General features: G+C 43.1%; 1 protein-coding gene across 1 annotated transcript in view; it reads right to left on the bottom strand.

The window, feature by feature from the left end:
* Positions 1–1,643: 1,643 nt before the first annotated feature.
* Positions 1,644–15,634, bottom strand: part of SMAD9 (SMAD family member 9) — a 40,086-nt gene continuing 26,095 nt past the window's right edge. Inside the window, 3 exon segments of the mRNA XM_027890890.1 lie at positions 1,644–4,745; positions 9,157–9,413; positions 13,700–13,944. Coding sequence (XP_027746691.1) covers positions 4,602–4,745; positions 9,157–9,413; positions 13,700–13,944 — 646 coding nt within the window. The 3' untranslated portion in view covers positions 1,644–4,601.

Here is a 15,634-nt window from a genome sequence, read left to right as displayed (position 1 = left end):
GTCACCAACTTCCAATCATCTGGGACCTCCCCGATGAGCCAGGACTGCTGGTAAATGATGGAGAGAAGGTTGGCAAGCTCTTCCACCAGCTCCTCTTGCTTGTTACCCATACTGTGTGCATTGATGTACGTGCACTTCAGCTGGGCTGCTGCTATCACTCTCAACTTGGGCTTTCTACCCTTAGGCTCATCTCTGACGAGCCTGGTTTCAACCCCTTCCCCCTTCAAACCTAGTTGAAAGCCCTCCTGATCAGCCCTGACAAGTTACAGGCTGAAGTCACCAGACTTCCCTGTGGGATGGGTCTGGTTGGCATATAGGGCCTTCCGCTCCCCTCAAAAGGGAGTCGCCTACTACAACTACCCTTTTTTCTTTATAGCTGTAGTTGTGATCTGTCTGGTAGACAGGGTGCAACCAGGAGACCTTTCAGACAGATCCTCTTCTTGACTGCCCTCTGCCTGACTGTCTGGGTCCAGGGCCTCATACCTGTTCTTTAAGGGCACCTGGGTAGGTGATGGGGGTCAGGAGGGGATTCTTTTACCTCTTTTATCAGGGACCTGTTTCCATTCGCCCCCATCTACTTGGCTTGCTCCATCTGCCTGATGGCAGGAGGGGCAGGACTTCTGCGGGACTTCTTTTGGGGTCTAAAGGGTGTGACTCCACCAGTCTATTTCACTCTCCCTAATACTTCTTAGCCTCTCTACTTCTTCCTTGAGCTCTGCCACTAAGCAAATCATTCACCTGCTCGCACTGTATGCAGGCGTCTCTTGCACTGTCCTCTGGTACTAACAGCAGGCTCAGACACACTGCAGCCAGTGACCAGAACAGCTGTGTCCTTCCTGGGGAGTTCTGTCTGGGTTAGTACACTCCCCCTGACTGCAGCAGCAATGGCTTTTGCTCATTTGGAAACCATTGCTGGGTCTAATTGACTTGCAGGAAAAAAGAAACCAACAAAACCAAACAAATAAACCACAGCCACATACCTACCTGACAACCCAGAGACAAAGCTGCAGGGGTGGCTGTGCTCTTCCTGCTCGCCCTGCCTGTGCAAACTGCCATGCCACATCCCTGTTTGCCCACTCCGGGTCACTTGTGCTCCCTGGAGCAGTTTAAATCCCCGGGAAACGACCTTAGCTCCACCCCTGGTCGGCTGATTGTAGTTTCCCTGTAAGTGGTTTTAAATCTCTCAGGAAGACTCCCTCCAAAGTTTGAGTATTAATGAATACATTTAAAAGTCTTAAGTTGACTACAGGTGGATAGGTTTATGAAGATCTTTCAGCAGCAAATATCTCCTTCCATATTGGGGAGACATTAGAGATACCAAGTTACCTTGCTGTAGATTAAGAGAAACCTGAATTTTTAACCCAGTTCAATTCACATATACTAGAGAAGCCTGTAAAAGAAACTTTGTTCAAAAAGAAAGGGAAATAAATGGTTTAATAACCTTATTTTTTATCTTTGCATCTGGGCAGGGATTATCTTCCTATTTACTTGTTTGCCTCATCCACTATTATAATTTCTCCCATGTACTGTGAGCTCTCCCCTTCACTTGGAAAGGAGCTGTCAGCTTCTCTGTGTTTGCACAGCATCTCACACGGTGGGATATGTCCCCAAAGGCCACCAAAACAGGAAGAAATAGTTTGACACAGTGATATTAGCCTTTCCAGTGCTAACAACTCTGGGATGGCCACTGGCTTCAATTGCCCAGAATCAGGTGCTTTGATCCAATTTTCGACAAATAGTTAAATTTGCTGAAATTCATTTCATTCTAATACAGATGTTCTAAATAGGTCAGAAGAATCATGCTTCAGAGATTTCTCTTTACCTACTAGTAAGGTAGTATTAAGGTGACTGCCTTAAATGAGATGCATGTATGGACTGCATGGAAGCCAAATTCCATTCATATAAGGATTACTATAAAAGTAGACATACAGGAAAGAAAGAACTGCTCTGATTTTACCAACTTTTATTCAAACAACACAGACACTTAACTGAGCAAGCATCATTACTAGGCTGGGAAAGCTACCACATCATCCTTAGGGTCGACCTCATCTACTTTTGGAACGTCCAGTGTAGCAGTCCACATTTGTGCTAACGACACAAGTTCCCCTTATAATCAGTGGGAAAACATAAGTATGCCCAAAGCACCGTTTCACCTACTTGAAATGCCTGTCTTATGATGAAATGAATGATGCCTCAAAAGGACCTGCTTCTCTTCACTGGCCAGTTTTTCAGCATTGGCAAAAACTGGGTTCTGGAGCTGCACAAGAGCAGATACACCTAAGAACATCTCCTTTTTGCTCTCTGTGAGGAAGATGACAATGCTGGGAATGTCTTCTCTCTATACAAGCTTCTCTCCATATTAGAAGGGAGGGAGGTTTCAGCCTAAAAGGCAAGAAAGAACCTAGGATAAAGGACAGAGCAAGATCCTAGACAGAAGAGGGGATTTTCTCTGTCCTTAAAGAAAGCAAAGAAATGAGCAACATGAAAAGGTGCTCATCCTAGAGCCAAGGTGCTACTGGAGAAGAGGTGCAATAAACATGCTAAAAAACATGTTACCAGTACCTTGGTACAGGGTCATTGATGACAGAGGGAGCTGAGGAAAATGCATTTTTTCAAATTGATGTCTCTCAAGTCTGCTAAACAGTAAATGGCACTCCTGGAATTTCTGTGTAATATTATTATTGTATTTCATTGCTGCAAGAGACTGTAAAGCTTTTCCTATCTCACAGTGACACTGCTGACGTCAAATGATGACAGAACAGGGTTCTTCGCATGTACAAATTTCATATACAACTTGCTATTACTGCTCAAACTGAGCAATAATTTATCCTTCTGTGTTCTGCGAATTCTGCAGGCAGCTGAAGATGCATTGAAATGAAATAACACTGTTAGTTTACTCACTGTCTTTCCAGTGAATGTTATTTCCTTTGCCTATGTGATATAGCTGAAGATTTCAGGCATCCTCTTCGAATTATGCAGCAAAATGTGTAGCACCAGATATTGTGTGAGAAGAAAAGAAACATTCTGTAAAACATTTTTTTTTCCTCATGATACTTCTAGTGTATTCTATGGAGGAATGAGACTGCAAAAAGTATCACTTTTTCTGATCCTTAAAGCAAAACAATTTTCAGTGAACTGTTATGCCTTGAAAGAAATAATACTCGATCCTTTCAGCAAAATGATGGAGACCATCAAAATCTATTAAGAGTTTCACCTGTCTCCTCAAAGAAGGTTACAAAGCGAACAGCATTTTTCAAGGCTGGCTCTGTGGATGAGGATATGGGCAACAGCTTTTCCTGCTTACAGAAGGAACACAGCGATGCACTGCACATCGATTCACTCTTGTTCACGGCTTACACTGCCTCACCAGCCCCTGCAGGCAAGGCAAAAGCACAGCAAATGATGGAACCTGTATCTAAGACGAGGAACGATGTGTGGCTGGCAGGGAAGCACTCTCTCTGTCACACCCGAGTGCCGCAGTCAGATCCCAAGGACTGGCCCAGTACAGGGGATGGATGTGGCTGACTCCCACCTCCTTCTCATTGCATGGGGCTTCCTACTCCCAGTATGGAGACTATCCCAAGGTGAATGATAAAGTAATTTTTGCTTCTTCAATGCACACTTCATTTCCCTTTTCTGAATCACAGTTCAAGCCCCTTTGAGGTGTACCCTTGATATCAGCACAGTATTCTATCTACAGACAGTCCTAACTTTAAAACAAACTACATCAATACTGTATAATGGATAGGATTCAGTTTACATGCCGGATACATATGCAAGTATGTATGTATGCAAAAAAAGCACTGGAAGTTAATTAGGTTTTTAACTCATAGGCATGTATTTCAATTATTATTTTTTCTTAGGAGCTTGTTGCTTTTCAGTGCAGCAGTACCGTACCCTACTGTGTCAACAGTAACAGACTACTTGGAGGTGTCCAGAATGCTCTGATAAGGCTCCAGTGCTGAGTGTGTCCTGAGGGCTCTCTCCTCCTGCCAAATCCTAGGGGAGATGTGGGTGCCTCAGCTCCTCCGAGGATTTGTTGTCCCATCATGCTTTGCAGTAGGGAGTCAGACTGGAATTGCAATTTAGTCCTTCAGTTCACTAGATAAAAGTCATCTCTATACATAAGTCCTGTGCACCATCTAAGGTCCTCTTTTAGACCTGAAATTAGGATGTAAAATGGATATAAATGGCATAGAGATCTGACTTTGGTTGCCTGCAGAGGGGTGAATTTCACCTACTAGGAACAGCTACAGCCAGGTTTCCGAACCCACATGAAAGTGCTGAGAAATCGCACCATTTACTGGCTTTGCTGGGGAATGAAGATGCTCACAGGAAATGTTTGACACTTTTGCAGGAATTTGGCTTATTTTGCACTAGAGAACAGATATGCTATACCTGAATTTCTAAACTTGTTTTACTGGCATCAGAGTAACTAGAAACCACAAAATGTAGCATGAAAAAAAAAAAAAAAAGAGTAGACTATGTATGGATATATTTACATCTACATACATCTACATATAGAAGCTTCTGTTCACTGGGAATTCTATAAGCCACTGCCTGCAATAGCATCCATCCTAAAGAAATTCTAGAGATGATTCTTAAGAGACTGAGGAGATGGGGTTGTGAGGTGAGCCCATCTGTGTCAGCACCTTATCCAGCCATTGCAACGGTCCATGCAGGTGAATCTCAATCCAGCAGGGCGTGCTTGTAACATCTTGGCGATGATACTCTGCTCCCCAGCCCTACAAAAGGACCAAAAAGTGAGGGTTTTTTTAAAAAAAAAAAACCAAAACATTAAATCACAACTCCATTGCTGACAGTCTAACACAACTACAGGTAGTCGACCACCCAAGTTCCCAAGATTTAAGGCTTTGTCCTAGGGCTAATTTTCTCTAGAAACTGTGCTACTTTTTAAGGTCATTGTTATCACAGTTACCTATGCAGTTACTCTATGGTATTAAATTAAAAATCTCAGTCACACTTCCAAGTGCTGAGAACAACTAGCATGGAAAGGCCTGTTTCCAAGCTTGCTGCCTGCAAATAGCCCATGGGGAATGGTCCCTGCTGTTTGCACCACAGAGACATGCCCAGGAAACTCTGGCAGACTGCTGTCTGATACAGATGAAAAGCAGGCCAGGCTCTTTCACAACATTTTAACAGGAACTGGGAATGATCCTGGGCACTGCTTCATGTATTGGTAGGGATGCATTCTAAGAGTCTGAGACCCTAGAAGTTCTAGGTGTCTATCTAAACCTCTGGAAACTTTCAGCAGTTCCTATGCACCATATCTAGCCTATGTATAGATATTTTCCATAGGTTTTCTATCCTTGAACATGTCCTCTTTTCCCACGGGAGTTCCCAGCTGTCTGCTGTGGGAAGTCCTGTAGTAATTTCTCCAGCTCTTTCGGTGCGATAAGGGATACAGAGCATCTGACAGAAGATGGGGATTTGATGCTAGCAAGGAGAAAAGAGAGCCTGGAGTTCCCATGCCTCAAGGGACAGGTTTAGGTTACATATCAAGACAAGGTTTTTCACCCAGAGGGTGGTTGAGCACTGGAACTGGCACCCCAGGGAAGTGGTCACAGTACTAAGCCCGTCTGAGTTCAAGAAGTGTTTGGACAACAGTTTCAGCCATAGGCTGTGATTCTCCTGTGCAGGGCCAGGAGTTGGACTCGATGATTCTCATGGGTCCCTTCTAACTCAGTATATTCTATGATACTATGATTCAAGCAGGCACAGTGTGTGCTCGTTAAGCAGGCAGCCTGATTTCACAGCAACATGAGGCCTCCGAGTCACAGCCCAAAGTCTTGCAGCTCACCAGCTGTCTCACTGGCACAAATGAACTGGGATTTCCACAGGGCAATCTGTAAAACATGGTCTCACTACAGGATGAGGATCTTCATTTGTGGGATGCTGATCAGACACTAAGTCTTACCTATCATTATGCTAGTCAAGCAGGGTAGTATTCTTGTCATGGAAGAAGGACATGGAGGTATATTAAGAATGATGCCTGCCAAAGGCACCTAAATTGTAGAGTGCTGAATAACTCTGACAAGTGAAGCTGCTAGAGCCCCCTTCTTTAGATGTTCAGCTGCAAAATCAGGATCAACACTGAAACAGGAAGCCATAATAAGTGGTCTGGATAAAATCCAGATGAATCACCATACTAAATGATGAAAAGGGGAAAGAAAGCAGAAGAGTAAGATGTGGACCCACAAAAGCCCAGAGTACTTCTAAACAGGCAGCATTTTTCTAAACTGCAGAGCATTTATCAAGCTAGAAAAGGCCTGTGTTCACAGGACCTCAGACTGATGTTCTGGAAACATTTGCATAAAATGCCAGCGCAGTCACACTCCTGAGATGATGAAGTTGCAAGTACTCAGCTGCAATGAAGATATGCAGCCAGAAGGGCATCAGAGGAGCCAATGCACCTCTGCTGACTGGCAGAATGGAAAAGCCAGAGGAATAGCAATTGCAGGTTGAAAGTACAACCTGTCAGATTTGGGAGAGTCTGGCAGTGCATGCAAGTGGCTGGCCATCTCCCTCTGCTGGCAACTCCCAAACACTCCCAGTGATGCTGTCTCTGGATGGAGCCCTGACAGGGGAAATACTAGGAGGACTAGGTCCCTGTGGCCCCTTGTATATCACTCTAGAGTCACAGGTAGCCTCCTTTATCCCCAGGGTCAAAATGAACCCAGATTCTCTTAATGAGTCAATAAAATGAGTACAATTTGTAAAGCTGTGATGGTGTTTTGCTTAGACAGTAGGAAGAGGATACCAGTACCCCCACAGGGTCCTGCTGCTCCTGCCAGCCCTTCCTGCCTTCTGTGGACAACAGCTCTCTCCAGCCCAGGCTCCAGCCATGTCCCAGAGTACTGAGTTACCTGCTGTGTCTCCCTTAGCCCCAAGACTTGGGGAAATGTGTGAGGGGCTGTGCTGGGTTCAGACCTCAACTTGGAGAAACTCTCCATCTCTACCCTTTATGCTTCAGCTGTGGAGAGAGGCCAGTGCCATCCTGCTTTGGTTATCGAAAGTGCTCAATGGATGGAAACTGCTCTCACTGATGATACATCCACAACTGAGCTCCTAGCTGCTCTGTGGGCACACAACAGACATCAGAGGGGACAAGATATTTACCTCCCTCTGTCCCATGTCCTGCCTCCAAAAGACAACACAGTCCTGGCAAGTTTCACATGTCTTGGTCCCCTCCCCATCCCTGTCTTCCAGCTGGTAGCTCAAGCATTGGTGGGGTAGGAGACAGGGTCTCCAGCCCTTTAGCTGTGCTCGCCCTGTGGGTTATAGGTGACCAGCAGCATCTGGACACAAATCAGAGGAGAAGCCACAGCATCACCCTGCACCTAGGGGCTCTCTTGGGGTGTGGCTCTGACAGACAACATGTCCCTATCCGCAACTGCATACCCAACATCCAGTGGCACTCCTGACCTCAGACTGAACACACAGAGGCTTACACCTTGGGAGAGAAATATTTTGAGAAGACTGAGTACAGGAAAGGGTATTTGCAGGCCAGGAACAAAGAACCTAGATGAGATTTGCATAGCAATTTTCCAAAGGTCATGGGAAAGGGTTCAAAATAACTCCTTGCACTGGTCTTCCGATGCCTGAGGCACTGTAGCAGCTGCTATTGTTTCAACAAAGCAAGGTGATAATACAGCAGCAGCAATACAGACTGCATCAACATCACCATTTCTGCTGCTACGCTGAGCATGGAGGCAGATAACAAATCAAAGAGACTGTCCCCAAGTTTCTGAGATAATGAAAATATTGTGTAATTGGCTACACTGCCCTTACAAACAACATGCCCATTCATGTCTTCCGTTCCTTAAAGAAAATGTTTGTTGAGTTCTTTGCTTTCCTTTTTCCCCCTTAAGTTTGCATGTGAACAAGATGTCAGTTCCTTCACAAGAACAAAGCAACAGCATCATCGTGGGCATGGAGATTTTGGCTTGGACTCCTGGGAGAAGTTACAGAGCACTCTTAATGCTCTCAGACACTTAAGCAGAAAGGTGAGTGGGACTCAACTCATCTGCTCTGCAGAACAAAAGGTAACTGGGCTAAAGCCTCAAGCAATTTCTCAGTATCTTAGATGTGAATTCAATCGTCTTGGTTCAGTCATTTGTACAGAAACAAATCTGTAAGACAAAGGGACCTACTCAAGCCATTTTTTTATGGTACCTAGCAGGACCAACTTGCTCCTAATGGTGCAGCTCCTCTAGTTTGCAGGCTGAACGTTGCTGCCAGCTCTCCCCAGCAGCACTATAGCAAGTCAGTCTAGTACATCTGCAAACAAACTTGAAATACCCACCATTCTTTGGGTTTTAGATGCTACAATAGGCACCTAAGTAAATTCTAAATGCTAAGAGGAGTCAAGAGATCCCATTCTGGTACGAAGGCCATTCAGAAGATTTGAGAAACTCCCACAAAGACTGACAGATATCACATAGAGCAGTCAGACTGTGAAGTTCAGATACAAAAGATATCGAAACAGTAATGGCTTTGGTGGCCTCCTGTCTCTTCCAAGTAACAGGGAGAAGGTCAGATATTCTTTGGGTTTTCTATTCTGCTTGCAAGAAGCCCTTCTGATCATGTGGCTGGCCAGAGGGAATGTCGTCAGAAATTATGACAATCTTTTGCAAGGAGTCAAGCAGATGGCAAACAATTCCCTGCAAGCTCAGTGGGGGATGAAGAAGGGGCCAGTGTTTCTTGACTGAGACCATATATATCAGTCTGTAGTACTGCTGAGATCGTAAATTAGCCTAGAGACAAAAGGACATTCTTTTCAGACCTGTGGCTCTATCAAGCTCTATTGCAAACCCGTAACAATGACAGATCACAACCGCCCAAGACATTTGCATTTTGCTAAGCCCTTCCAAGTTGAGCTTTTTGTCCAGTCAATGGGGGAACTCCACCATGCATTCTCTGCCTATTTTCCACAGAGAGCCTATGGAATACCCAAATTTTGGAATCTAAGGGATTTCCAGGTTGACCTCAAAACTAATGATTGTAAGCACCTAGAAGTTTAGGGCAATACTGGAAAAGAGGCAGTCTGAATTGCTTCAGAAATGATTTGATGGGAGCTACAAAGTAATGGGATTTGCCTTTTCAGAAATGCAAGCAAAAACAAAGAATCCTTACTTTAACAAAGCTCATTCGAATAGTACACATCTTGGTCAGCTCATACACCACTTCAAAACCATGATTGACTGACTGGGCAAGCAGCTGGGCGAAGAGCTGGTTGTTGAAGATCTTGAGGCTGCAGCCACTGGGGATCTTGCAGACAGTGGCTGGGTGGAAACCATGCTGGTAGTTACAGTTGCGGCTTTGCACAAAAATACTGCTGTCACTGACACATTCAGCATAAACTTCCCCACCAACGTAGTAAAGATGAACACCTTGAAAAAGAAAATATAATGTGTTCACACTTGACATGGGTAATTTTTTCTTTTATCCTGGCATACAAACCCAGGATCAATGCAGATACGCATTACCTTTTAGAAGATAGTAAAACGTGTGCATATCCATGTACTGTACAAGGGACCACCAACATTAGGAGGAAAATGTCATCATAAACACTATTTTGAGGTACTGGTCTAGGAGAAAAAAGTCTTGGAAGGTGGTATTTTTGTTTCTCGGTGAAACTTGGTTTACTTCTTTTACCCAACAGCACAGTGTTTTATGACAAGACACACATACCTATACAAATACATAAATATCAAACACGTCAACCGTATACAAAGCATGAATCAAAACTATCCAAGAACTGAAAAATCAGTATTAGATTACATATCTAAGTGTACTTTCTCTGTTGAGCACATGCACGCTAACCAAAACCCACTTCACTGCACGCTGTTATTTTACTACAGGATCCTATGTCATACAGTTAAAACACAGCATAGTGTGTACTTAAAATAGCTTTTCTGTATTTTGCTTTATCCGTCACATCAGAACTGAGTATTTGCATTTACATGATGTGACTGACTCATCAGATCCTGTTCCAAGTGACCTTTAGCAAGAAAAGGACTGATTTTATTCTGAACTTTCCAGTGCCCAAGTGACTTACCAACACTAACCTTCAAATTTTTACTGTGCCTTAGGGAAATGAAGGTGGAAGCACTTCTATCCATTCAAATAGTCTGATCCCCTCAGGATATCTGCTTGCATGAAAATATACCTAAAGTGGTGTGAGAATTTATCTTAGCCTAATTCAGCAACCCTAAAGTTAGGGATCTTGTGTAAGCTAATGGTGTAGACGCCTTCCCTAACTGATGAGAGGGACTGTGACCAGACGATTCACTGCATCCGCTACAGAGTTCAGGCTCACAGCCAGCTTAACCCCATGGAAGTCTGTGCAGGTGCTGAAAAGGCTCTCCCATTCCCCGCCCCTGCTGTTTCTTCTCCTGCTTTCATGCTGGCAACAGTGGCTGAGGATTGGGAACCAGCTAATAAACTTAAAAATGAACAAAACAAAACAAAATTTGTTTGCAGTGAGATCTTCATCAGTGCAAGCGTGGCAATAGGGATCCAGCCCACTTAAACATGAGCATGAAGCCATACCCTGAAAGGGGCCAAGTCATCCTGTGAAAATGCCCAGGAAGTCACCTTTCCCATGGCTGGATTAGGGGAAATGAACCCCTCCCATGGTCAAGAGAGGTGGAAGAGCTCAGTTCTTTGTTCTCATAAAAAACACCACTAAATAAATGTAAAATCTTCCTCTCTATTCCCACATTTAAACGCTTACATACAAATGCACATTTTCACAGAGCCTCAGTGGACTGTCTGCAAAGCTAGTGATAACTATGCTTTAATAATGCAGTTGAAATTACTTTTATTCCTGGTGTCTTTCATAAAAAAAGACTGGTTACATATTCCCAGTCTGTTCATGTGTGTTCCCAGCACATCCTTAGGACAAAACCAGCCTCTAAACAGAAGTGGGAAAGGCTCAGGGAAAAGCAGGTTGAGTGGGAAAGGAATCTGGGAAAAATATGTTCTCCCACAGTTTTCTAGGGTGACTAAGACAGAAACCTTAAAGTCTGTCTTCAAGCCACCACTCGACTTCTATGCATCCACAAGATCTCAAATGAGATGCAAGTGGTGGGGGTGTGGCTCAAAACACACACTGGTGCTTCACTGGGAACACAGGGGATAGGGGAGGGGACCGCTCCATTCCACCAGTCCTCAGGTTCACTACGACCATACCGGACACTGTGGGGTGCTGCACACTGTGACTGCTGTTACTTGACCTACTCTCCTTTCCTTACCTTGGAAATGCATAAAAGGGAATGACTGAAAACATGAAGGACCTTGATGGAGTTCATATAACTTTATGAAATAATCAGATAGAGTAAGAACAGAGGGCAAGGAGAGAAGAATAAGGACATAAATATTCACCACATTTCAAATCTTCAAGTGTGGCTACTGATTTAGGGTCACCACACTTTATGGTCCTAAGGTGAAAAATTTTAAAGGCTGTTTTTTTGAAGTATATTGAGTAACCCATTTTCTGAAAAAAATTAATGCTTTCAAAGGCATTTCCCAAACAGTGTGCTATAGTAACAAAACCACCAATGTCAGTCCCAAAAGCAGATGCTACAAATTGCTTTTTCCTTGCGGACTTTTTAAAAGTAATAAATACAGCAGTAATGAAATATCAGTATGTATTTCTATTCTTCTAGTATTCATTTACCAGAGGAAAGCACCTTCAAGGAAACCAAGCTGTTAGATACATATTTGTAGAAGACCAAATCAAGGGTCCATATGTTTTAGTGGGATTTCACTGCTCCATGCAGAAACTGGAAATTCTGCAGCCTCCAAGCATCCACATCTTTTTGACACTGATCAAAAGTCCCTTTTTTGTCCTTGAAGTCTGACTACTGAAACAGGTCCAATTGCTAGTAGATGTTGCATTGTGTTCTGGATTGTTTTTAGCTTTGATGTGGTATTTCCAGGAAACCGTTTCACGCTGATACACTAGATGACAATTCAATCACATATCTTATCCTACTGAGCTAATCTTGTTTACTCACTCTTTTTTCTCCCCTGTTAACATGTGACCATTGTATCCATTTCAGCAGCTTTCATCTGTCCACCATGCCTTTGAACTACACATTTTGGAGCCTTTTTATGCTCTTCTGCAGGCTTGTGCTGGTGCCACTTGCACTCCACTTGTATATGTTTTTTTAAGATTTGCATAAACAGGCAAGAGCAGTAAAATCAAGGATCTCTGATTACTAAACTCCTCTGTGGGCAACCTGCTCCCTTCCCTTGGGCAGATTCCTAGTGTAGCACTTTAAAGGACTTTTTAAGCAATGAAGACAGATCTTCAAGTTTAAATGGATGAAGACCATTAGCATTTACCTAGTTTTATTTCTGTTCTGTCTCTTCCTCTTTTGGGGCAGAAAGTCACAGGATGTAAGATCCTCAAAGGACAGCTGGGATCTTTTGTCATTGTTTTAGGGTCAGGCTCATCTTTCATCTACATCCCTCTGACAACTTAGACTGATAGGGAAGCTTTGCTTTATTTACTAAGTTAGAACTAGATGTACAAAACATTTGCACCTCTCACAGCGAACCACTATGACAGACACTTGTAGCATCAAACTGGCTTCACACAATGCATCTGCAACACAAGTGCTTTCCCTCCCAGAGAAAAGTGCAAGAGTGAAGCACATCATCTCCTGCACCAGCCTTCAGATTCACTGCTGTTTGCAAAAACTGTATCACATTTGTCTCAGAGCTTTCCTTGTATTCAGTCATTCAACGCTAGACTATCAAGAGCCAATTAAAATACTGCTCTAGGCCTGGGAAATGAGGTGAGGTTGACAAGATAATAGCAGTGGAACAATTAGAGTTAATTAGACCAGTGGGAAATACATTCCCAGGTAGCTACTGGTGCGAGGCTGGGTTGGCAAGATAATGAGTCTAGACTGGATATACCAGAACATGAAAAGCTTCATCTGCATGTAGAAGTGGCTGGCACAGGGCTTCTGACTCACCATCACAAACAACAGTAAGTTCTGGGAGAGTATCAGGCCCTACACAGCCCCAGTGAGCTGGGACAGACGATGTGTGGCCACACATGCCCAGGTGTGGTCTCTCACTGGCAGCATATGATTCTGCATGCTGTGCACCAGAAGTGGAGCATACAAAGAAAACCACTGGTGGGAGAACTGGTTTTACTGGTGAAAAGCTGGCAAAGCAGGGAATCAGACTGGTGGTGGCAGTAAGGGGCAGAGGGGTGAGGGGGAGCTGCAAAGACAACTCTGGTAGAGTTCTTCAGCTAAGTAACTCAACTACTGTTTCATCCATCTCCCTTTGTTATTTGGTAGGAGGAGAACCAGCACTGAGGCACCAGCAAGTAGCCTTGTAGTGGCATTTCAATGGCAATATTCCCAGTTGCCAGAAGCTCTAATATATAAAATGAAAATACATGCTGCTAAATTAGAACACTTAACTATAAACAACATTTTTCTCTTCACTGGCCAAGTAAATCACTTTTATAAGGAGTTACTCTGCTGATTGCTATCCAGTCAGAAAAGAATCAGCTGCTTTTCTTTTATTTCAGAATAATCTCAGAGCTTTTATTTTAAGATAAGCACATTTGACAAATCAGATAGGTTTGTTAATGCAATGTGTAGATCTTCTGAGTTTTGAATATTCCTGAGAAGAGATTTCCTCTTACCTTTTCCTATGTGTCTCCTTGTGTTTTCTATAGTAGAGTTGCGGTTTACATTTGAGAGAAGACCCAGGCAGAACCTGTTTTTGTTATTTGAGGGATCTGTAAATCCATCTATAAGGATGCTTCGAGAGGAAGCCTGGAAAGTCTCCCCTACACGGTTGTTGAGTTCATAGTAGGCAACTGAGCACCAGTGTTGGGGTTCCTCATAACAAACAGGGCGAAAGTCTGTAGGAAATAAAGTCAGTCAGCTGCTCAGGTCTCAGTAACATTTTTTAAACAATCCTTCTCTGTTTTCTTTCCTCCCACCCATTCTCAGCCCCTCATCTCTTCATCTGAACAGTCACTTATGTCATGCTTTTATCTCAAAAGCAGCTTCCCTTGCTCCTTAACTTATTTTATTGAAGTCCCAAACATGCAAAAGTTTGATGCACCAGCTAACTCTAAGCCTCTGAGGAGCTCCACTTCTTCTTAAAAATTATAACTCCACTGCATTAAATCCAGCACAGTGACATTCCTTGCTGAACTGTGGCCCAAACTATACACTGAAAATAGTAAGGGATACATCTGCTCTACACACCAGCAGGAGCTAGGGATGACAGATGGGCTCAAAGCAAAGCAAGCCTTCAGCCTAACACCATACTCTGTAGTTCAGAAGTAATGAATCACTCCCCCCACCTCCCACCCTCAATTTTTAGATGCTTTCAGGCTTTCTGCTTCTATGTGGGATCATAAGCAGAAATGTCAGCAAGGTCATTTCTTTTGGATCTACCCATGTCCAGGTTTTCTAAGGCAGAGACAGATTAAAAAATGTAACAGAATCTCTGAGCCTCATTTGTCCTATAGAAATTAGAAGGAAACCTTATCCTGCCTGCTCACCACAAGCATGTGAGCCCGCCTGACCCCAGAGCACCTCTGTGCTTAACCTCTAATAAACTCCTAACTAATATTCACTAGGATAGTGATCAGGGATGGTAAACTATGATAAACTATGATAAGGAGGTTAAAGTAGCTTGACAATTTATTTAAAAGTATTGGTGTCTGATAACTTATTATTATCTGGCCATTTTGTGCACTCATCTGCAATAAGCACTATCCCCCTCATCTTCCTTCTGCTCCAGTTCCATGCTACATACAGCCTTCTCCTATTTTCAAAAGAACTGGCAATATTTTTTTAATGTGCATGTGTGTGCACAGTATTCAGTCCTCATTCTATAAACTACATTTCTTTAAGAATACAACATGATGGACTAAAAGAACAATGCTGATTTTTCATTTGCAATAGCAGGAAACCAAAGTAAAACCCAGCAGAGGAACTCCAAGTGCAAGGAGGATCCCAGCCCCTTCTTCTCTGACCATCCTTGCCCTCTCCCACTAAAGCATTTTCATCAGAGGACAGAGGTCGGTCTTCCGTAAAAATCTTTGTACTTCACTAGAACATGTCCTTTTCTTTCCTAGCCAGTCAGAAACGTAACATTTATACAAAGATGGCAGCAAAAAGGTTCCTACCACAAGACTTTAAAGTACTGGAAACCCAGAGCTGAAGGTGGTAAAAACAATGAGTTCTGATATTGATAATGCTTTTGTGTGTTATACTGCCCCACCATGCTTGTTTTGATATGTTTATCTTTATGATGTAGATAACAGTGCTTGCTTTCATTAACAGTTTTTAAATGTAATTGTACATAGATACAAATAAACTACATAAAGTAGTTAAAGTACAAAAATACAAATAAAAATACAAAATACAGAGTCTAAACTCTGTGACTTTGCACATAATACATGGTATTCTTACATCAACCTATTCTGCTAGGTAATGGATGGGTCTAGCACAGAGCCTTACTGCAGAACTGCCTGAAACCTATTAGTAGAGATCACTGAACCCTCTTGTTCAAATGGTAATTATTTTTCTTAACAGTTTTTATGTGAAAAATAGTACAA

The sequence above is a fragment of the Empidonax traillii genome, unplaced genomic scaffold (genome assembly GCF_003031625.1).
Source record: "Empidonax traillii isolate 1590-97213 ecotype Southwest subspecies unplaced genomic scaffold, ASM303162v1 scaffold302:size813347, whole genome shotgun sequence".
Lineage (NCBI taxonomy): Eukaryota > Metazoa > Chordata > Aves > Passeriformes > Tyrannidae > Empidonax > Empidonax traillii.
The sequence above is the reverse complement of the archived record's forward strand: the minus strand, read 5'-3'. Positions and strand labels throughout refer to the sequence as shown.